The following is a 23,509-nucleotide window of genomic DNA, read 5'->3' on the forward strand; positions in this document are numbered from 1 at the left end:
TCACGTCAGCACGCTATCGGGCCAGCCACACCGCCAGCCCCCCTCTGCCTGACCCCAGGCCACCCCTGTTTTCTCCCAAGGGCCCTGCTTCCTGAGCCACAGCACTGTGCAGCCAGCACCTTGCACAAAGGGTCAGGGGCATGACACTTGGTTGCAGGTCCTGGCTGTGTGCCCGGTCCTGCCAGCGTCTTCTCCAGCAAGCAGCACCACCGGAGATCCTTTAGCCCCCGTCACCCCAACACAAGCTCCAGGGTCTTCGGACCCGCCCCCATCCCCCTCCTCCCTGTCCAATCTCTTACACCCTCTGTACTCAACTCTGCCCCCATGAAGAGCTGACAACTTGGGGTCCCTGTCCTGCTTGTTGCCATTTCAAACACCATACTCTTTGTCTGCAATGCTCTTGCCCAGCCTAGAGCCTCAAGCTGTGCTGTTAGGCGCGCCGTCTACCGGTTCTGCTCAGTCCACTTGCGCTCCTCCTGGCACCCAGGAGGTTGTGGCTGAAGCACCCAGCCAAGGGCCCGCATAAGCAGGTCAGGAGTACTGTTTCCTAGGATAGCCCCCGAGGAGCTGACGTGCACATCTGGGCCAGTGATAACTCCTCTGAAAGCAGGCAGGATGGTGAGCTCCTCTGGCTGGCCACAGGGTGACCGCAGAGAAGCCTCTAGAAGAAGGCTTGGGCCCATCTCAGCCAGGCACAGCCACATGCTCCCTTTAACGAAGCCCTCTGTGTGCAGTGCCCGGCTGCCCTCTCGCAGTGGCCCTCAGGAGAGGGGCCAGCCCTGACCTCGTGGGGGGAAGAGGCTTTGAACAGCTGAGAGCCGGCTGGGGTCACCTCGCTGGTAGAGGCCAGCAGCCTGTCCCATGCTGCCTGGGGCCAGGTGATATCCCGGAGTAGGAAGGGTCCAGGGGGCAAGGCTGGGGGGTGGGGTCGCTCCGCTCACCCTCCCTCCCCACCCCACCCCCACCTCACCCGGGGAGCACCAGGCTCTCAGCTCACAGCAGGGCAGTGAGGGAGGAGGGGCCGCACCCTGGCTGAGCCTGTCCTGCCCGCGCCGAGGTGCCCCTCGGGCATCTGTTCCTGTGCAGATTCCCTGGAGTATGAAAGAATTTGCACCCTCCTGGCTCCATCGGCACAGCTCAAGGGGTCGTGGAGCCACGGAGAAGAGAGGGCTCCCAGACCCTGCAGGCACACGGGCACGAGCTCGGCCCGGGCTTTCCACCGCGCCCAGCCCTTCGTCCCTCTGAGCCTCGAGTTCTTCCCGTGGGCATTCCGCTCGAGAATTCCCCCCACGGGCCGCGGGGAGGACGCAGCAATGTTGGCATTTGGCAGGTGCCCAGCTCTCTGCTTCAGCAGGCGTTCGCTGAATGGGGATTGCTTGTCCGCCGCTCCAAAGTCGCTTCCTTCGTGGAGGCCCTGCTCTGTGCTGACGCGTGATGGCAGGCAGGCCTGCGACGGAAAGTGCTCCCCTGGAGGGAGCCTGTGTGTGTCCCTCTGTGCTGCGGGGCACACGGTTCACCTCGTCTTCGCAGCAGCCTGGCAAGGGAACGTGAGCTCATCCGTGTGGCCCAGGCCGGGAAACCGAGGCTCGGAGAATCCGTCCAGCTGCACAGCCTCACAGCTCATCCATGGCAGAGGCAGCACGCGAACCCCGCCTCTCGGGGCCTCCCCGCACCCCTTCCCCCATCAAAGGACCTTGGATTGGGAGTGACCCCGCACATCTCGGAAACAACCTCCCCGGAAAGTGGCTCGTGGTCAAGGGCGTCTCTCGGTGTCTCGGTTCGCAGCACTCCTGCGGTCTCACTGGAGGAAGGCTGCACAGGAGTCCCTTTGCGTGCGTCCTGCCTGGAATTCCCGGAGCCTTTTGGCTGCGGATGTCCTCTGGGTCCTTTCTGAATATCCTCCAGGTGATCTGGAGAGCCCCTGCCTGATGCTCCTCACTGCTAGGCCTCGTCAGAACTTTCCGAGCACAAATAGCCTTGCCTTTACCACCACGGACGTCCAGCCCCGGGACATCTGTTCCTCGGCGGGGGGGGGGGCGCTGGGCCGAGGCTGCGCTCCACCTGAGCGTTTCTCTGGCTTCTTCCAGTCCCCCAAGCAGGGCCCCCTGCCCAGGGCCACGTTTTGTGTTCATTGCTCAGCCTGGGGGTTCCCCGAAGACGCGAGTGACAAGAATCCTAAGCAACGTGAGGGCGTTTATCCTGGTTCTCAGGCGTGTTCCTCCTCAGCCCCCGCCTTGCAGAACTCAGCTTCCTTCTCTTCCGCCGATCCTGCTGGACAGAACATGTCTGCACTCCATCGTCAGGGCTGGCTTAGTCTTTCCAATCCTGCCCGGGGGCGCCTGGGGGGCTCCGTCGGTGAGCTGTCTGCCTTCGGCTTGGGTCAGGGTCCCAGGGTCCTGGGATCGAGTCCCGCATCGGGCTCCCTGCTCAGCGGGGAGTCTGCCTCTCCCCCTCCCCCAGCTCCTGCTTGCTCCATCTCTCTCAAATAAATAAATAGAATCCTTTTCTTCTTTTTTAAAGTCTGCCCTTCCATGGGATTCCAGTCACAACTTGTAATCCCGCTCGGGTCCTACAGCTCGCATCCTTTCCCCCACAGAAGCGGACCCACCCCGACCCCCGCGGGCTGCCGTGCTGGCTGCTCCCTTGCCCGTCATTCTACGCGGTTCTGGGGTTTGAAGATGTCTGTCCTTTCTGCCAGCCCAGGCATGCATCTTCTTTCTTACACGTTTGCGGTGATCTATAGTTTCTAGAAGAGGAAAGACTGAGACGGGACCAGCCTCGTGACTGGTCCTAATCTGAGCACCCTGGCGGAAGCAGGGAAGTACAGGTTGGTGTCGCCCGCTGTCGTGGTGCCCTGGGGGAGCGCAGGGCTGACAGCCTCACCGCTGCTGACGTGAAGCCTCACTCTGTTTGCAAGCGCTCTTTCCCTTTCTCGCAGAAATATGTGCCTACCTTGCGAGAGAGGTCCTAGAGTGACAGGCTGTTTCTCTTCATCCTGTGGTTGTGATGGACCACAAGGGGAGTGCTGCCAAAATGTCAAGTGGCCGCGCGCAGTTTTTCATTCCATCAGTTAGCACCTAATTATTGGGAATTTCTGCATGTCTGGTGCCTTGTGGCCTTGAGGGATAGAAGTCCTTTCCCAGTAGACGATCAGACTCATCTATAGAAACAGACGCTTAACATATTTATTTCAGTAATTTTGTTAACGTCAGAAATACACGTGACATAATTTTCTTTCAAAAAATGTTTTGCTGGGGGGGGGATGGTGTAACTGGGTGACGGGCATTCAGGACGGCACATGGGACGCCTGGGTGGCTCAGTTGGTTAGTGTCTGTCTTCAGCTCAGGTCATGATCACAGGGTCTTGGAATTGAGCCCTGCATCGGGCTCTCTGCTCAGCGGGGAGCCTGCTTCTCTCTCTGCCCCTCACCCTGCTCGTGCTCTCTCTCTCTCTCACTCTGTCTCTCTCAAATAATGAATAAAATTATTTTTTTAAAAAACTAATGATGTATACTACGTGGGCTAATTGAATTTAAATTTTTTTTAAAAGGGTTTGCTAATTTTTGGTGTGTCCATTCGCTGGAACACTAGCCAATAGTAAACCAAAGAAGAAAATGAGTTTCACACATAAGTGTTTGCAGCAACGCTGTTCACCACAGATGAAGCAGTCGGTCACGGTTACCGCAGCGTGTGCGTGGTTCCACGTGCTCTTGCAAATACCTTCCTCCACTCTGCACACTCCTGCACCACAAGGCACACATGTAGGTTCTGCTCTCTTTTAAGCAGAACACTAATAGTGAAAAGAAAAATCTAAAAGCCTCTAGAAATCACAGACAGGGGTCCCTGGGTGGTTCAGTAGGTTGAGCGTCCGACTCTTGACTTCGGCTCAGGTCCTAATCTTGGGGTCCTAGGCGGCCACTCTGCGCTCAGCGGGGAGTCTGCTTCTCCCTCTCCTGCTGCTCCTCCTCTCTCTGTCTCTCTCTCAAATAAATAAATAATCTTTCAAAACAATAGAAATCAAAGACAAATGTCCCTGCATTTGTGATGACGTCCTGAGCTGTCGGAGGAGAAGACAGGGGGCGCTCACAGTGCGGAGGGCAATGGCTCAGGAGAGGGGAACCTAGCTCAGCCTGCTGCGCAGGATCAAGTGCTGAATGGAACGTTTCAACCAAGGAGCTCATTAACCACAGGACCTCACTGAAGCCACTACTCCGAATCTGCCTCAACAAAGGAGAGGGGGAGGGGGAGGGGGACGCGTGCCGGCCGCTCGTGAGTGCCAGCCCCACGTTGGGCCTCGAGCTGCCTTTTAAAGAAGGGAAGAGGGGCGCCTGGGTGGCACAGCGGTTAAGCGTCTGCCTTCGGCTCAGGGCGTGATCCCGGCGTTATGGGATCGAGCCCCACATCAGGCTCCTCTGCTATGAGCGTGCTTCTTCCTCTCCCACTCCCCCTGCTTGTGTTCCCTCTCTCGCTGGCTGTCTCTATCTCTGTCGAATAAATAAATAAAATCTTAAAAAAAAATTAATGAAGGGAAGAAGAAGGAACGTGAGCTGAGCTCTGGCGCGGGATGTGGGATGTGCGCGTGAGGCCGAGGGCAGCAGCAGCGGCCGCCGTGCGCAGACACACGGGCCAGTCGCTGACCGCAGAGCCGTGAGCCACAGCTGGCAGCCCTGAGCCCCGGACAACTGGACAACTCGGGATGGCCGGCCTTGCTCGGCGCCCGGCTCTGACGGCAGCACTCCCCATCAGCCCGCCTCAGCCTTCCGCGTGCACCCAGGGCACCGTGTGCGGTTCGGCCTTCTGTCTGCTGCACCAGGGCTCCTGCCCGGGGCCAGGCTCCCTCTGGCGACCGTGGGTGCTCCTTGCTGGTCCACCATGGGCATCCCTGTGGGCGGCCCGAGCCGCACTGTCCACCCCGACCGTTTAACTCCCGGTCTTCCGGATTCTTCCCGCATCTGCAGCACCGTACTAAAGGCATGAGAACCACCGCAAGCTGTGATTCTGCTTTCACCTGTCGATCGTGAGCAGTCTCGAGCCCCTGAGTGTCACCTGTCCCACGGTTCATAATGGTCACGTGTAAACAAGGCTGTGGAGGAGGAACTGTCATCCCTCCACCTTGTCAATCGGCAAATGGAGATCTTTGCCTGAGGATATAAGACTAATGGGTGGGACAGTGGGGACTGAAACCCTCCTCCCCGTGACTGCATGACCCGGGGTCCTCCTGTGGGTCAGCCCACAAAACCAGGCCACAGGAGGCCTTCCTGCCTGTGGGGGCCGGGGGTCAGGGAGCATGGTGAGGAGCCGCTCTGGGAAAGCAGACCCCAGCTGGCAGCCTGAAGGACTCTGGGTCCAACTGGGACTGACTCTGGGATTCAGTGGGGTCTATGAGGCCCTGAGTCCTGCATTCCCTCCGTGCCTCGGCAGTTCAAATCAGAAGCAAGCAGGCTCCCCCTCACCCCCAGGAAACTGGGCTAGCATCTCCCCAGGGCCTGACACCACCCGCACACACACTGCTCGGTCCCAGGCATCCCGTCAGGGCTGCTCTGCTAACGAGACTTCCCGCACCTCAGGACCTCCATCCCGGGAGCCCTGGGCTTCTCACCCGGGGGAAGCCTTCAGAGTTCCAGGGTCTGGTGCTCCCACCTGCAAACTTTACAGCCCTTCTTCTCTTAACTGCCCCTGGGTGAGGCGTGGCTGTCCCTTATCTGAATAAAATTCTTACCTGTTCCGCTCAGAGGTTATCTGTCTTTATGAAGATAAGGCAAGAGAACACCTGCTACCTAGATCCCCTGTCCCTCCTTCCAGTGCAGCCAGCACAGAAAGCAAGGGCTGTCTGGAAGGAGGGACATTCCCACGGACAGGAAGCCAGCCAGGACACCTCCGATGACTCAAGTGCCTGTGAGCGGGCGCACAGTCCCTGTGGCAGATACCACTGCAGGAAGACCCAGACGTGGGGAGCCATTGGCCTGGTGTCTGCTGGGTGAGGTACCGGGGCTCGCCTCGTTGCCCCCGAAGACCCCAGGAGGAGCGAGGCTGACGCTGTGGCAAGAGCAAATGGCACTCATAAATCAGCCGTCCGTCTGGGGAGCCGTAAGCCCCATCCCAGGAAACCCTGGGGCTCCAGAACAGCCAAGACCAGGCAGGCACTGGTCTCACTCCTCGGGAGGGCAGGGTGCCCTGACCGTCTTCCAGGAAATGACCCACATCTGGGGGAAGGCAGAAAGGGCCCGTCCCCGCCGAGGCCAGGGGTCAGGCGTGGCAGCACAGGCTCACAGCAGCCCCTGGGGGCCTCACCCCTGCCAGATCCCAGTCTGTTCTGGGTTAGAATCCAGTGCAGCAAAGACACTGAAATTACCAAGGGGCGTCCCCCTCCGCCCGCACCAGGCCCTGAAAGGACAGCCTTCCCCTAGCCAGACATGCAGCACTGACGGGCGCACAGACGCACAGACACAGCCACCAGGCCAGGCCAGTCCTCTCCAAAGATCCACAGGGGTCCACGGGTCAGAGGAGGCGGCTGGCGCCCCTCCTGAAGCTCTGGCCAGGCTGCCGTGGGCATCAACGGGGGAGCCGCGGTTCGAGGAGGGGTTCAGGCGCATGTCCCCGGCCACAGGAGAAAGCACTCCTCCTCTGTCCCAGAGCAAGCCTGACCAAGGCGGAGGGGGCTGCAGGCAGGGCAAGGAGGCAGGGGACACAGAGCGGAGAACAGGGCGCCTCGTGATCCGTAATCGAAAACCCCCCACCCTCCCAGAGCAGCTCCGCTGTAACTACCCCTCGACCCCTCGACCCCTCCGCTGACACCGGGCCCCCTACAAGTCCCCCAGCTGACTTACTTCCCTGCGCTGCTGCGGTGGGAAGCACCCGCACACTCCCCCCTCCCCGCGCTCCTCCGCACCCGCACACTCCCCCTCGTCCCCAGCTCTGGAAACCGAGGCAGGGGGCCATGCCAGAGGAGGGCTCAGAGCCACCGCGGTGGGGGAAGTTCAGGAACGGGGGGGGGGGGGCACTGAGTGCCTTAGTACGGAAGTGAGGCGGGGACTGAAGCCGAGCCCTGGGTTTGCAGTGCGGAGGTCAAGGGGAGCAGGACACAGTTGTGCTGGTGGAGGGCCGGGCTGTAAACCTTCCGGCTGTAAACCTTCTGAGCCGTAAACCTTCTGAGCCGGTTCAGGAGAAGCTGCAGCCACAGCACACAGAGAAGATTCTCTGGCATCTTCTATAAAAGGAAGCAGACAAACGGGGTTGGGGAATAGCTGGACGGGATATGAAAGTTCAGGAAAAGGAGAGTGTCATCCCAGCACCTGGACATGCCAGTGGGGGTGACAGGCCGGTGGGGGCAGCAGAGAGAGGGGCAACTCCTGGAGCCTCGTCCTTGGGGGGGGCGCTGCCAGGCAGAGGGGGGGCTGGCCACAGGGCTCCCGGCAGAGCCACGGGGCGGATGAGGTGCTGGGTGCCATGGCTGGCCTCCTCTGAGGATGGTCACTCTGTCCTCAGTGAAATAGGAAGCGAGGCCACCGGCTCGGAGGGCGGAAGGTTGAGGAGTGGGAAGGCGAGCTAAACCCTGTTGGGCTGTGCAACCTCCTTCCCCAGGTGTGCGCCATGACCTGAGCAGGTGCGGGAGCAGAGCGGTGTCCACAGGGACACGGTCCCCCCTCTCACAGCACGTGGTCCGGCGGGGATGAGGGCTTGAGGTGCCACCCGGCCCCTGACCTGGAGCCCTCACTGCGGCTGGGATCCTCCCTGGAACCAGTGAGGTGGAGACGCAGCCAGGTGGAGCCGTGGAGACTCTCTCTGAGTCACAAACACCAGACCGCCCAACTGACCATGCTCGGGAAAGAGTGCCCTGGGGGACCCCCTCACCCTTGCACACAACTGTGAAGAAAAGAAAAGAAATTAAAAGAGGACACGGTCGCTTTCAGAGGATCAGCAGGCCCCACAACTCCCACCTCAAGTAATGTCCAGTCGACACCCGCTGGGGAGCGGTCACTTGAGAGGCCACATTCAGACCGGGCAGGAGGCCGACTGTTCTGGGGGAGGGAGGCAGGACCACCCAGGAGGGAGGAGCCGGATGGAGAAAGGGAGCAGACCAGACCGAAGGGCGCCAGACCAGAGCACTCAGGGAGCAACTATGCGAGGTGAAACTCACAGGGGTGTGGGAGCCCCTGGACCGGACTCAGACACTCCTCACAATGCCAGGCGGAGGGCTCCTGGGGTCAGGACCTTTGAGACGAGAGAGGGAAGAGAAGCCACACTCACCACCATCAACTTTCAACCAAGGCCAAGGCCGTTCTTAAGAAGCATTTCTCGGCATCATCAACCCCCAAGAGGTCAGCTCTTCTCCGTCCCTGCTGCTCAGGCCCAGCTCAGGCCCAGCTCAGGCCCAGGGGAGTGGATTCGGGTATATGCCCTCCGGCCCCCAGACCCTGAGAGTGGACAGCAGGGTGATAAGCCTTCAGGGGGCTAGGAGGTGAAAAACCTCCTCGGGGCCGCTCCCTGGGCAGCGACCCTCTTTGCCCTCTCTGGCCAGAAGCGCCTGCCCCCATCCCCATAGGCTCCAGTTAGGAGGTGGCTGTGGTGCTGTCTCAAGAGCAGGGGCCTCCCCAAACCGGAGCTTTCAGAGGACTCTTCCTCACTGGCGATCAAGCTGTGCCCAGCGTGGCCGGGGGCAGCAAGAACTTAGCTTCTCAGACCTGGCAAGGGTCCCGCTAGAAGTGGCGCCCCGCCCCTCCTCCTTCCTGGCTTCAAGGACAGGGAAACCTGGAAGAGTGGAGTTACGGGAACTCATTCGGCCTCTGGGTCGGCTACAGGAGCCATTTGGCAACTGGGGGGTGGGATGAGCTGGGGCTTCGGGAGAGCTTCCGTCCAACACAGGGAGGCAGTGAGCCTGGGAGTCATGTGCTGCTCTCGGAAGAGGCACCTGCCCAGATTCCTCATGGGAAACCCTTGCCCCAAAGGTCCCACGCGTGCCCATTCTACACGGGCACCTGCTTCCTGCCTGATCTCTCTTTCTATTCACGGAAGACCTCGGCCCCCAGCGCCCAGTTCCTGGCCTCATCCGATGGTCTCCCCTCCGTTGGAATCCAGCAACCCCGTCCCATGACCTCATCTGGGAACCTACCATCTGCCAATCTTTCTCTCCCAAGCCCCGAACCCCACTTGCCAACAGGAAGCTCCATCATCTCTCTAGGGCCCTGCCCGCACAACCACACACAGCCACGGTCAGCCTTCAGGCTCCCTGGTTTTGTCTTGTTTTATTGTTTTCTCCATCCCTGAGAATGCAGTGTCTTTTAACTGACCTTCCTAATGTACCCCACCAGCTCTCATGTTTGGGTTTCTGTTCTTGGAACCCTCACACCCTGAAAATCCCTGACCATTAACCAACACCACAATTTAGTGGCCTGGTGAACCGAATGAGTCAGCCGCTGGCCCGAAGTTCACTCCCTTATCACCATCGGGTTTATGATCTTGAGGAAGTCACCGGCCTCATCCCCTTCTACGCCCTTAGGTACAGAAGAACATTGTAATTAAGCCTAAATTACCTAAAGAACATTGAAAAGTTCCCGGAACAGACTGAAAGCCTTCGGTAAATGCCAGGGTCCTGACGCCCATTTCCCGCCCGGACAGTGATTCTGAAAAGCCGGGCAGATAAGCAGAGGCTCTGAGGGCCCCTCCTCTGGTGCCAGCACAGAGCCACGTTTCCCAGTGTCACCGCGACCACGCCCTCCACCCCCCTAGCCGCCACTACCCGTCTGCCCTGCCAGCCGGCCGTGAGGACGCAGGAACCAGGCAGAGCACCCCCCCTTGGGTGGCAGCCCCCACTCCCCACCCACAGCCAGGCCCCTCCTTGCCTCTTGAGGTGAGAGGAGGCAGCCAGGACCGGCAGGCATGACCAGGAAGGAGGAGGCTGGTGGGTAGAGAGAGGGAAGCAGAGCCTGCCCGCAGGGAGCTCTGAGCCAGAGCAAGCTCTACGACAAATGTGTGTAGACCAGGGGCCTTTCACTGCACACGATTAACCCACTGCGGCTGCTTTAAAAGGAAATATATTGTTGCTGTTTTTAACAGTACTTCTCGGACTCTGCTGCCACGAGCATCACGGCGCTCTGGTGAAACCAAGTGCAGATTCTGATTTGGTGCCTCAGACAAAGCCACATGCAACTCTCCGTGGCCAGGCAGCCCATGGGACCAGGCTTTGAGCGGGAGGTTTCGGTGCAAAGAATGCCCCCGCAGCCTCCCCCCACCCCCCGCCCCGCCCGCCAAACTGCAGGCTGGGCTTTCAGAAAGCACACCCGGACACACCCTGCAGAACTGGCCGCTCTGGCCTCTGCTGTTGTCCACCGTGGCCCCAGCACCGCGCCTCCTCTGCCACTCCCGCAGCGGCCATCCCCGGAGCCGGCTCCAGTGCGCCTCGAACTGCACCACTCTGTACCTGCTGGTGGGCTCGGGAACCCCGTCTCCAGTCAGGTCCCACCTGGCACTTCTGATTGGTGGAGCCAAGTCACATGGCGACCCACAGCAGCAAGGGAGACTGGGAAATGTAGTTTTCTAAAGTCCACGTGGGGGAAGGAGCTGCCACAGTGTGGGGAGCTTTCCAAATATGAAGAGGGACCAGTCGCACCCATTAGGGTGGCAATTATTAAATAAAATAACAAGTGTTGGTGACGATGTGGAGAAACTGGAACCCATGTGCACTGTTGATGGGGATATAAAATGGTGCAGCTGCTGTGGAAAACAGTGTGGCGGCCCCTCAAAAACGCAGGCACAGCATTCCCTTGGGATGCTGTAATTCCACCTCCGGGCATATGCTCAAAACAATGGAAAGCGGGGTCTCAAAGAGACATCTGCACACCCACGTTCGTAGCAGCCTTAGTCACAGAAGCTAAACATGGAAGCAACCCAGGGTCTACGGAGGGATGAACACGGGTAAACAAAACGCGGTCTGTGCACATCATAGGGTATTACTCAGCCTTCAGAGGAAGGGATGCGGACACCTGCTGCAACGTGGATGAACCCTGAGGACGTAAGTGAAATAAGCCATCCACAAAAAAAACAAATCCTGCAGTATTCCACTCCAGTGAAGCACCTGCAGTCCTCAGTTCACAGAGACGAAGTGAGGGTGGGCGGAGCCAGGGGACGGGGAAGTGAGTGTTGGAGGGGGACATGTCAGCGTGGGGGGAGGGGGTGGGGAGGGAGTGTTGGAGGGGGACAAGATGTCAGCGTGGGGGGAGGGGGCTGGGGGAGTGAGTGTTGGAGGGGGACATGTCAGCGTGGGGGGAGGGGGTGGGGAGGGAGTGTTGGAGGGGGACAGGATGTCAGCGTGGGGGGGAGGATGGAAAAATCCTGGAGATGTGCCAGGGTGAAAGTCGCACAACCACATGAATGTGCTTAGTGCCACTAGACCACGCACTTAAAAATGGTCAAAATGGTAAATTTTATGTTATGTATATTTTAGCACAATTTTTATTTTTTTATTTTTTAAAAAATTTTATTTATTTGTCAGAGAGAAAGAGAGAGAGAGAGCACAAGCAGGGGGAGCAGCAGGCAGAGGGAGAAGCAGAACCCCTCCCAGGCTCCCCCACCCCAGCCCTGCCGAGCAGGGAGCCCAACGTGGGACTCGAAGTGGGACCCGATTCCAGGACCCTGGGATTGTGAGCTGAGCCGAAAGCAGACGCTGCACCGACTGAGCCGCCCAGACGCCCCCAACACGATTTTGTAAAAAGATACAAGGAGGGTATTCAGAAGGTCTGAGGCTTCCCTAAACGACAAGTGGCCTGCTTACTTCTTTGCTTTCTTACCTCAGTACCATTGAACAAAGTCCTCTGCCTGCAGCCCCCACAGCTGCCCCTCTCTTTCCTTCTCATCACAGCCCCAAACCCACAAAACCCAGCCAATCTACCCCAGCTGCCTCCCTGTGGTCCCTCTGCCCCGCTGCTCTCCCCTCCCGTCTGCCCATGTTGCTCCCCAACACCTGCGTGGGCCCCCGAGTAACAACACCCACGTCCCTCCCCGGATACAGATTGGCTCCCACTCTTCACTTCTCCATACTGCTCCCCTCCATTTCCCCTGGGGCAACAAAAACCCCCTGTCTCTGAGCGCCTCCTGCGAGGCCTCCGCTCACCTGGTCGCCGTGTCAGCCACCCAGAGCCCTACCGACTTTTATCTCCTCGCAGGGAGGCTGGCGAGGCTGAGCCCCATGCCTGAGGCCGCACACCTACTGCGTTAGGGCATTGGACGGGACTCCTGTCTGAGCGCCAGCAGGTACCCAGGCCGCGTGGGCATCTCTGGTACGCAGGCTCCAGGGTTTCTCCCCAAGGGGCCCCAGGCCTCCGAAGCACAGAAGAGGCAGGGTGCCACTTCTCAGACCAGTTGTACGCAAGACTGCTTTATTTTTTTTTTTAAGATTTTATTTATTTATTTGACAGAGAGAGAGACAGCCAGCGAGAGAGGGAACACAAGCAGGGGGAGTGGGAGAGGAAGAAGCAGGCTCCCAGTGGAGGAGCCTGATGTGGGGCTCGATCCCAGGACCCCGGGATCACGCCCTGAGCCGAAGGCAGATGCTTAACAAGTGAGCCACCCAGGCACCCCAGCCCTCCACATTTCTGAGAGGCTGCTTCTGGCTGTTGTCTCCTTTCAACGTCCTTTGCCGCAAAGACCCCAGAGGGAACCAGTGAGCCCAAGCCCCCTTGCCTCTGTCTTTGGTGGAGAGCTTGAGAAGTGCAGCCAAGTGCTGTCTTGATTTCCTGTCTGTCTGAGCCTCAGATGAAGGACCTTTGTTGTAGGGGTGTGTCTGGCCAAGGCGGGGGGGGGGGGGGGGGGCGTGCCCAAGACAGGTGTGACAGTGACCCTCTGGGTGGGAGGAAGGAGCCCACGGAGGACGAGGGGAGTGGCAGCTACATAAGGCCCAGCCGCCAGCCCAGCCCGGAGCTCTCTGCAAGGGAAGCCGCCAGGATGAAGGCTGCCGTGGTGCTGTTGGTCCTGCTGTGCCAGGGTGGAGGTGAGGAGGGGGAAGGGGGGCACGGGGTGGGAGAAGGACACCTCTTCCCAGCCTCATCTCTCCCACTCCCTGCCATGGCTCTTCGGCTGTACTTTCTAAACCCCTCCCTGGCCCTCCCTCACCTGCCCCTTCTCCCTGGAACACTTTGATTCTGCACCCAAGTCTTCCTGGATCCTGGGTCCTGGGTGGCAGACTGGGACCTGCCTCTCTTCCTGCCGTGGCCAGGCCCTGGGGCTCCGGCACACTGGGTAGCTGACGCTGACCTCTTTCCCCCACAGCCTGGGCCTTAAGATGCCACAACTGTACTAACATTGCGGGGAGCACGTGCTCAGGACCCGTAGACTGCCCCAGCAGCGCCCAAGCCTGCCTTTCAGGGATGCTGAGTGAGTCTCTCTCCTCCCTGCTCTTCCCAGGCTCTGTCTTCCTAGAAGCCAAGAGGGGGAGTTGGGACCCGAAGACCTCTCGGCAGGAGTGGGGGTGCAGGCCAGGGCAGGCATGGGGTGGGGCTACTTCCCTGCCTGGAAGAGGTGTGACAAGTCTTACTCTATTAAAAAAAAACCCTGAGGTCTGGGGCGCCTGGGTGGCTCAATCAGTGAGGGTCTGACTCTTGATTTCTGCCGGGGTCAAGGTCTCAGGGTCTAGGGATGGAGCTCCGTGCTCAGCAGGGAGCCTGCTTGGGATTCTCCCTAGCTCTCCGTCTGCCCCTCCCTACTCCCCCACCTCTCTTTCAAAAAGAAAGAAAGAAAGAAAGAAAGAAAGAAAGAAAGAAAGAAAGAAAGAAAGAAAGAAAAGAAAAGAGTCCAAAGTCAGAAAGAATCCCCGGGGGATTTCCCGTGAATCAAACGTGGCTTCATAGCACAGCCAGACCCCGGCCTCGAGGGCACTCCTCACCCACAGGTCCAGCCAGGGCTCTGCGGCCAGCATGACTCTCCGGGCACTATAGGGGTGGGTGCCAAGGAGGAGAGGAGGTCCATGGGCTCTCAGGACTGAGGCTCCAGGATGAGTCATTCTGGGGTCCGGAGGAAGGATCCAAGCACAGTCAGCAGACCGGCAGCCTCTGTACGTTTCTTCCATGTGACAGGCGTGGAGCTGTCCCAGGAGAAGTACGCTATAGCGGCCAAGAGCTGCGTGGAGTCCTGCGAGAGCCTCGTGCCCATCCAAGCCCGAGCCTCCGTCAAGGACGTGTACGTCTACGCGCACTGCTGCACCAGCGACCTGTGCAACGGAGCTGGGACCCAGGGGCCAGGGGCCACCGCCATGGGCCTGATGCTTGGGGCCAGTGTCCTTGTAACCCTCTCAGGGGCCTCCCTGTGACCCAGAGGTGTGGGACATGCGTGAGGCGGCACAACTCAGGACTCCCAGAGCCCCAAGCCCCCGTCCCCACCAAGCTGGCTGTGAGCACATCAATGGGGGACAGAGTACAGGAGAGGTGGGGGACCCCGCCAGTTCACCCCAAACCTTCAAGGCCAATGGATGTCCCCCCCCAGCACACCAACGCAGAGAACCTCCCAGGGTCTTTGGCTTTTCCTGGGTGTCCTCCCCGGCCCTTTGGCCAGCAGAACCAGCCCTGCCAGGGTCCTCAGGGAGCTGCCCCCCAGCAGTGCACAGGGGTTTTCCTTTGCCCTGGGGGGCCCGGCAGCCAGAACCCGAGGCCCGAGTTAGGCCTCGGAGCCCCTGGTCAGGCTGGGGTCGGGCCTGCCACGTGTCCTTCCCGACAGCCCCGCTCCCTCACTGGCTCCCGGGAGCCTCTGGGATGAAGTTCGTGCATGTGGTCCTGCCTCAGGACTCACCCAGCCTGAAGCCCGGCTGCATGCCCGCTGTGGCCGTGGAGCACAGGCGGATGCGTGTTCTCCGCGCTGGGGTCCAAGGTCTCTGGGGAATGACTCCTTCCACCCGGCGAAACCATTAAACAAAACCACAAAGTGTGTCATTCGTGTGGTATTGAGGCCGCGGGCCCAGAAGCACTCGGGGCGCTCCGAGGAGCAGTGACTTGGGTGCCCTCTGGGGACAAGATGGCCACAGTCCAGGGTGGCAGGATTGGGGCCAGCCAGAGCCCAGGGGCCTGTCGGCCTCCTCCTCCTTCCGAGGCAATGGGAGTAGAGTCCCGGGCGGCTTCAGCTGCAGTTTCGGGGTGACCAGCGGGAGCACCTGGCAGGGCTGGCCCATCCCAGGCCCTGCAGGCAGAACGCAGACCCCTGAGGTGGTGCCTGGCAGAGACGGTGGCTGTGGGGTGCAGGAGGGTACTCTTCATGGGCCCCCTACACAGCCGGGAGAGGGGGGCTCTTCCCACAAACCTTACCAAACGTGGTGGGAGAAGGCACTGGGGGGGGGCTCTCACCTCCTTTTCTCCTTTAGTCTTGAATCCGCCTTGAGAATCAGGCATCACGGTTACTGTCCTTTGTCTGCTGAAGCGACCCAGTGAGAGTCTGAGTGCTGGTTCAGGCTGCTGTGACGAAGGGCCATGGAGCAGGCACCTTACACATGGTGTTTAGTGTCTCCTGGTCCCGGAGGCTGGAAGCCTGGCCCCGCTGTACAGGCAGGGCTGGGCCCCCTGCGGCCTCTCCCTGGCGAGCAGCCAGCGTCTCCACCCCGTGTCCTCACATGGCCATCGTCCTGGTTTTCCCTTCTTATCAGGACACCAATTATATAGTTTTAGGGCTACCCATAGGACCCCCTTTTACCTTACTCACCTCTTTAAAGGCCCATCTCCAAACACAGTCACCTTCTGAGGTCCCGAGGGTTAGAACTTCAACATCTGAATTTGGGACAGACACAGTTCAGGCCATTATACAGGAGGAGGGATGGTCCCATTGAAGTCCAAGCTAAGACTCACCAGGACCCCATGGACGCCTGGTTCAGGACGGGGAAGAGGGGCTGCTCAGGTGCAACAGGGGCAGGAAGGGACAATCCGGGAAGCTTCGTGGGTCCTCTTGGTAAAAATTTAATCTGGCCCAAGGGAGGTCTGGCGTGTGTCCTCAGCTGCTGGGAGGTCATCACCAAGCCCGGGGACGTCCCGAGTCCAGGGTCCTTATTTCCCTGGGGCTCTGGGCCACACGGTATCAGCTCAGCCTCCCGAGGGGCTGGAGACTGAGGTCAGCCATGCGGGCAGCCGTCCAGGTCTGCGTGACCCGAAGCCAGATAAAGACCTTGGACACCGAGGCTGGGGGCTTTCCTCGCTGGCAACACTCCTGCGCTCTGTCACTTCGGGGCCAGCGGAGGTCACGCTGCCCACGACTCCACGGGGAGAGGCGGTGTGGACCCTCCTGAGCCCTGCCCGGGGCACCCCTTCCCCTGGCTGATAGCAGTCTGTGCCCTTTCCCTGCGACAAGCCGGAACGGTGAGCATGACAGCTCTCGTGAGCTCTGGGAGCCCTTCGAGCGCATCGGCGGACCCGACGGGGTCTCGGGGACTGCTTCCTAACGTCATAGTACAACAAAGCCGGTATCCGCTGCCTCTTAAAGTGGACGTGAAAGGCCGTGAGGCGGGGCACCTGCAGCGCGAATACAACGTGGAGCAACCACGAAGAGAGCAGAGCGCACCATTCTGCCCCGCAGCCCTGAGCCCGCTGACGGCCTCGGTCCAGCATGAACCTTGCCATCAGAGCTGTGAATTAACTACCTAACTGACAACTCTTCATGCTGAACTCTGAAAAATAAAAGAGTCCAAAAAATTACTCTCTGTAGGTGAGCCGTAGCCACTGGAATCCCATGAACCGTAACAATTCAGCCCAGGTCCCATCGGGCCGGCAGGACTCAGAGCTGGCCCGGCTGCCCTGTGGCCTCTCGGGGTCTCCACGGTGCCTCCCTCACGCATTTAATCCCCGCCTCGGGGCTGTTTCTACGGCGGGAGACACGTCATTATATTAAAAGACGCTCCAAATACTTCCCAGTGTGGCGTATGTGTGGGTCCCGCTCACCTGGAAGATTAAATGGAAAAAAGAGAAAAGAAAAATTAAGCAGGAACTTCAGCAGACATCCAAACTAGAGTAAAGCTGCAGATACTCCGACATTGTAGTACCAGCAGCAGGACAGACAGACGAATGGAAGACAGATGCAGGGGTGTGTGAATGTAAGCCACGGATGCACAAGAGGCTTCGAGCCGGTGCCCCAAACCTGCAGCACTGGGGCGCGATCCTACCCGTCTGGACAGGCGAAGAGAGAGCCGCAGGGACAGGCAGAGGGAGCGACGCACGGCCGGCAGACGCAAGAGCAGGCAAGAGAAGGAAAACCGAAAACAATTTAGAGAAGGCAAGAGGTTCTCACTGATAGCCTTAGAACAGAATACCTTGGACAAATATTTGTAAATTCTAAATTCTTCAAAGTAAAAACATTTGCATAACAAACGTTAATAGAACTTAAAAACAGCAAATGAGGGACTACCCAGTGGCTCAGTCACTTAAGCATCTGCCTTTGGCTCGGGTCACGACCCCAGGGTCCTGGGATCAAGCCCCCTGCTTCTCCCTCTCCCTCTGCCCTCCCCCCACCCCTGCTCATGCTCTCTCTCTCTCTCTCCCCCCATATAAATAAATAAAATCTTTAAAAAAAATTAAAACAGCAAACAATGAAAAGGAGGAAGTATTTCCGATCGTGTAACAAGCAAAGGTTAATATCTAGGACATATAATGTCCCCAGATTAATATGAAATATATACATCCCAACATATAAAAGAGCAAAGGATATGAGTAGGCAGTTTATAGGCGAGAAAGTGCACCTGACCATGAGTAAGTGAAAAGCAGCTCATGTCCAGAATATTCTGGGAAGTGGCAAAGATGTCCGTGTCGGCTGAAACTTTGTGTTCGTAGGGCTGGAGAAATGAGCTTACACACCCCTATAAGCTGATGCAACCTTTTGGGGGGAACAGGGGGTAGTGATTTGTTAGTAGAACCAAAATTTTATTTTATTTTTTTAAAGATTTTATTTATTTATTCGACAGAGATAGAGACAGCCAGCGAGAGAGGGAACACAAGCAGGGGGAGTGGGAGAGGAAGAAGCAGGCTCATAGCGGAGGAGCCTGATGTGGGGCTCGATCCCGGAACGCCGGGATCACGCCCTGAGCCGAAGGCAGACGCTTAACCGCTGTGCCACCCAGGCGCCCCAGTAGAACCAAAATTTTAAACGTGCCAGCATTTCTCCTTTTTCAGGAAATTTCTCTTGCAGGAGTCGTCCGACAGAAATACTGACCTGGGTGCAAAGGCGTGCGGACGGTCTATGGAGCCGTAATAGCCAAAGACGCGGACACGCTAAGCACCAGCGGTGGGGACGTCGCGGAGCACGGCTCCTGACACTCGCGGAACAAATCAGATCCTGGTTCTGAAATTCAAGTACCTCTAGGACGTGTTGTTAGGGTTAAGAATCGAGGCGCCTCCCGGCCCCATTGCCCCACTGACTAAGATGTGGAGGCCCAAAGCAGTGCTCGGGGTGAAGTTACCGGAAGGCCTGAACCCTGCGGGTGGGCTCCGCCCTCACGACCACCTGCCCCACAGGACGGACCCAGGGAAGACAGCCAAAGGGCAAGGTGTCAGCTCCCTTCCCGTGAGCGACTTCTCACCAGAGTTTCCCAGCACCTGTTGCTGGGCTGGTGACCGCTGGTCTGAGTGACCTCCTTGGGGGCAGAGGCGTCATTCAGCCCTGGTGCTCCGGGCCAGGTGCGGGAGGCGCACAGGGAACGTTAGTCAAGTAGAAGAATTGCATGGGGGGGCGGGGGGGGGGGACATGGCAGAGACCCCTGGAACCTCCATTGTCCTGGCACGGTCCCCTCCCTGCCAACTCTTCCCAGGGGTGTCCTTCGGGTCCGATCTCTGACAAGGCCTGCAGGGGTTGGCTGTGTGCGGGGCCGGAGGGCGGTCCGTGTGCCCGGCCAGGGCGGGGGCAGAAACCACAGTGCATCTTTAAGCCTGGACTTGCCCCTGTTCCCAAGGGCAGAGCTGTCCTGTCCCTCCTGTCCACCAGCAGGTGGGGCTGGTGGTCACATTCTAGAAAAGGAAACCATGGTAGATTGACCAGTAGTAAAAATCCGGCTTGCCGAATTTACAGCAATCTGAATAGTCGAGGTCCATTCCAAGAGTGCGCGGTTTCAGGCTTTTATCCGTAGGCCCACTTTCGACCTTTCTGAGACCACCCTAGCCTTTTATTCTAAGGACTCATCTTCCCAATTTCATGTCACACGGAGGCGTTTCAAGCTGGTCGGAAAGTGAGGGGCTGCCTGAGGCTGTGAGCTGCGGAGCCACGGACCCCCTGTGCCCCCCACACCCTGCGTCAGGCGCGCGGAGGACGGAAGGGATTGCAACTCAGAGAAGTGCCGTCTCCCGTCAGGAAACACGAGGCCGCACAGCGTTCTGCCGGCTTTCCCTCACCTCCCCACAGCCCCTCACTTTGTCATCACTGGCTCTGTGCCAAAGGTCATCAAGACCCAGATGGATCAAAGTTCAGAGGGAAACACAACTTCAGAGAAACTCTGCTTTTGCTGTGGGAGGGTCTCCTGCAAAGGGAAGGCTTCATAGTTTCCTTGATAGAAAATGTCAATCTTGGGCCACCTGGGGGGCTCCGTCGGTGAAGCATCTGCCATCGGCTCAGGTCCTGATCCCAGGGTCCTGGGATCGAGCCCCGCGTCAAGCTCCTTGCTCCTCGGGGAGTCTGCTTCTCCCTCTGCCTGCCACTCCCCGCGCTTGTGCTCTCTCTCTCTATCTGACAATAAATAAATAAAATCTTAAAAAAAAAAAAAGAAAGAAAATGTCAATCTTATGCACAAAAATTAAAAGTACATAGAAAGCTGAGAAAAATGCACAACAAGAGATTTTTATCTTTGATATACAAGCAAGTGTTAAAACTGCCTGCGGGCTAACGCAGGAAGGAGGGCTGGAGGACAGACAGGAGCGCTCGGCTTCCCTGGCAATAAAACCTGCAGACAAGGAGGCGCTGCCTCGCCCGGCCCACGCCTTCCTCTGTTTTATGTGATTTTCAGTAAAACCCAGTGTTACTCAGAGTGAGGAATGAGCACGGAGGAAAACTGCACACAGCTGTGGATTCTTCTAGAAGGCAGTAGGCTGATCTGTGCCCAAAGCCTTAGACTGTCCCCGGCCTCTGACCTAGTCCCAATTTAAGAAAGTTATTGAAAGCCAATAATCAAAAATGCAATGTGCATTTATGACTATACTCATATCTGAAAAGGCACAAACAAATAAATTCAAGAGAGAGGGATGGGACAAAGTGAAGAGGCAGCCATTTTTCAGGGATTAAGAGACTGACTGGAGGCCGGAGGCCTGAGCCTGGAGGCAGCGAGGGGAGGGAGATAGGGGCCTCGGCCCAGGAGCCCCGGAAGGCCAGCGGTGGCCAAGTCCTGGGCTCACCCTGGACAGCAGCAAGGACCCGGCACAGACACACACAAGTGTCCCACATATGTGTCCATTCTCTCTTGGAATCTGCAGTATGGAGGTGCCGGGCCCGGTGACGCTGGGGCAGGCCAGGAACTGGGGCAGAGAGGTGGGGCCCAGAGATGGGACGCATCATGCCTGAGGTCACACAGCATGTCAGCTGCACAATGCGAACGGGCTCTAGACTCCTAACACTGCACCCCTGGAGCGTCCCCAAGGCGGGCCTCACTGCCGGCTGTGGAGCTGGGCGCCAGGAGGCAGGGCCAGCCGCCCCCGCCACTGCAGCTCACTGCACTGCTGCAGAGCGCCGGGTGACAACGGGAGGCCTCGGAGAAAGCCAGACTCTCTCGGAATCCAGGGCAGGTGTTTTTATCGCTCTTATTTCCTGGCCTGGGGAACCTGGGACACACAGGACGGGGGGCTATTGATTGAGACCTGTGGAACGTACGCTTCACCCCTCTGAGCAAACCTCCTAATGGCCTGCCCAGAGCCTCCCAGATTACTCTCCCATTCTATGGGGATGCACAGGAAAAGGCACGTGAAGTCAGGGCTCTGCAGGTGCCCAGGGTCAGGGCTCAGTGTGTGACCGGGGTCAGGGCTCAGAGTGTCACCAGGTCAGGGCTCAGTGTGTGATGAGGGGTCGGGCTAGAGTGTGACCAGGGTCAGGGCCCAGAGTGTCACCAGGGTCAGGGCTCAGTGTGTGACCAGGGTCAGGGCTCAGTGTGGGACCGGGGTCAGGGCCCAGAGTGTGACCAGGGTCAGGGCTCAGTGTGTGCCCAGGGTCAGGGCTCAGTGTGTGACCAGGGTCAGGGCTCAGTGTGTGACCGGGGTCAGGGCCCAGAGTGTGACCAGGGTCAGGGCTCAGTGTGTGATCAGGGTCAGGGCCCAGAGTGTCACCAGTGTCAGGGCCCAGAGTGTCACCATGGTCAGGGCCCAGAGTGTGACCGGGGTCAGGGCCCAGAGTGTGACCAGCGTCAGGGCCCAGAGTGTCACCAGGGTCAGGGTTCAGTGTGTGACCAGGGTCAGGGTCCAGAGTGTGACCGGGGTCAGGGCCCAGAGTGTGACCAGCGTCAGGGCCCAGAGTGTCACCAGGGTCAGGGCTCAGTGTGTGACCAGGGTCAGGGCCCAGAGTGTGACCAGGGTCAGGGCCCAGAGTGTGACCAGCGTCAGGGCCCAGAGTGTGACTAGGGTCTGGGCCCAGAGTGTCACCAGGGTCAGGGCTCAGTGTGTGACCAGGGTCAGGGCCCAGAGTGTGACCAGGGTCAGGGCCCAGAGTGTCACCAGGGTCAGGACCCAGAGTGTGACCGGGGTCAGGGCCCAGAGTGTCACCAGGATCAAGTCTTTTAGTCACTCCCCCATACTTCTCCCTCTTCCTTTACGTGCCCCCGATACCCTCCGTTCAATAATTGCAGCAATCTGTCTCACAAACTGAGCATGTGCCACATGCCGCATGGACTGTCCCATGCGGACCGTCTCCTTCACTCATCCTAAGGACCTCGGGATGGAGACAACAGTCTCATTCCCATTTTGGAAAGAGAAGACAGACGGGGCAGGTACAGCACTGGCCTGGCAAATGTGTGTACTGGATTAGAAACGGAGTCTTCTTGGGGCGCCGGGCTGGCTCAGTCAGTGCAGCATGTGACTCGATCTCAGGTTTGTAACTTTGAGCCCCACGTTGGGTGTTGAGATGATTTAAAAATAAATTAGAAAGAGAAAGAAAGAAAGAAAGAAAGAAAGAAAGAAAGAAAGAAAGAAAGAAAGAGAAGAAGGAAAGAAGGAAGGAAGAGAAAGAGAAAGAAAAGAAGCAGGGTCTTCTCAGACTCTTCGGATCTCCCAGCTCCTCCAGGAGCCCCGCCCCAGCACCCCCCCCCCCCCCCCCCCGCTTCCTTGCCCTCCAGATGGGAGGGGCTCGCTGTTCCGTGGGGTCTGGCAGAACAGTGTTCCCTCTCTCTTTTTTTAATTTTACTTTTTTTTTAAAGATTTTATTTATTTGTTTAACAGAGAGAGAGACAGCCAGAGAGAGAGGGAGCACAAGCAGGGGGAGCGGGAGACGAAGAAGCAGGCTCCCAGGGGAGGAGCCCGATGTGGGGCTCGATCCCAGAACGCCGGGATCACGCCCTGAGCGGAAGGCAGACGCCCAAAACTGAGCCACCCAGGCGCCACCCTCTCTCTTTTTTGATAGGTTTTCTTTATTTGAAGAGCTCTAGAGCATGGGAGAGGAATGGGGGAGGGGCAGAGGGAGAGAGAGATACAGACTCCCCGCTGAGCAAGGAGTGGGATTCGGGACTTGATCCCAGGACCCCGAGATCATGGCCTGAGCCAAAGGCAGACGCTTAACGACTGAGTCACCCCAGGCACCCCAAGCAGGCGTTCTCTGCAAGAAGTGAGCTGGAAGCCCTATCCTGGTCACCAAGGAGCCCTCCCAACACCTCAGCACCCCGGCTGGGGAGACAGCTGGCAGTCGGAGGCCTCGCCCGGTTCCTGCCCTGCCCTCTGACACCACAGCCTCACAGGCAGCCTCCCAAACTAAGTCCCTGGGAACTCCAGCTTGCCGGCCACGTCTCCCCACCTCTGCGGGGAGGCCTGTGAGCACCACCACCCCGCGGGGGCACAGGTAGCCTCTGACCAGGAGCCACTGAGAAGCAGAGCCTGTGGCTGACTGCTGGGGAGAGCAGCGCAAACCCTGAGAGGAGAACTCGGACAAAGCGCAGGTCCTGGTTCTGCGGGAGCCCAGCCCCACGGCCCCTCACAGCCTCTCCAGGGACGTCGGCCACCCCGATGGAGGACGACTCTCCAGGGCTGCAAAAGCAACAGTGTGTCCGGTGACACGTCTGGGTGAATTAGGAAAAGGCAGACGGGTGCGGGCGTGTCGGGGCGAGGAGCAGAGCTGGGGTGCTGGCTGCATTTGATGTGGGACCTCTGGGAAGCCCCTCCCTTTCTGTGCCCTGGTATCCCCCTCTGGGCGGCAAGGAACCCCTCCAGCAGGTCAGCTCCCAGCCCTCGGGATGGCAGCCAGGGTTCTTGGTGCAGGGGCGGGGGGAGCCAGCTCGTCCATTGGCTCACCGGCCAAGACAGCAGGAGCAGGGCAGGCGGGCAAGTTGTGTCCGGCCTGGATTAGGCTGGCCTGTCCTCAGAGGGCCTCCGTCCAGCTGTGACTGT

At 58.7% G+C, this 23,509-nt stretch overlaps 1 protein-coding gene across 1 annotated transcript; it reads left to right on the forward strand.

Annotated features, from left to right (window-relative positions):
* The first annotated feature begins 12,912 nt into the window (after window positions 1-12,912).
* Window positions 12,913-14,900, forward strand: LOC113247599 (lymphocyte antigen 6B-like). Its single transcript, XM_026488802.3, has 3 exons — window positions 12,913-12,981; window positions 13,260-13,364; window positions 14,063-14,900. Exons 1-3 carry the CDS (start codon window positions 12,936-12,938, stop codon window positions 14,293-14,295), a joined length of 384 nt encoding a protein of 127 aa, XP_026344587.1. The 5' UTR covers window positions 12,913-12,935; the 3' UTR covers window positions 14,296-14,900.
* Window positions 14,901-23,509: the final 8,609 nt, after the last annotated feature.

The sequence above is a fragment of the Ursus arctos genome, unplaced genomic scaffold (assembly GCF_023065955.2).
Source record: "Ursus arctos isolate Adak ecotype North America unplaced genomic scaffold, UrsArc2.0 scaffold_6, whole genome shotgun sequence".
NCBI classification, from domain to species: Eukaryota; Metazoa; Chordata; class Mammalia; order Carnivora; family Ursidae; genus Ursus; species Ursus arctos.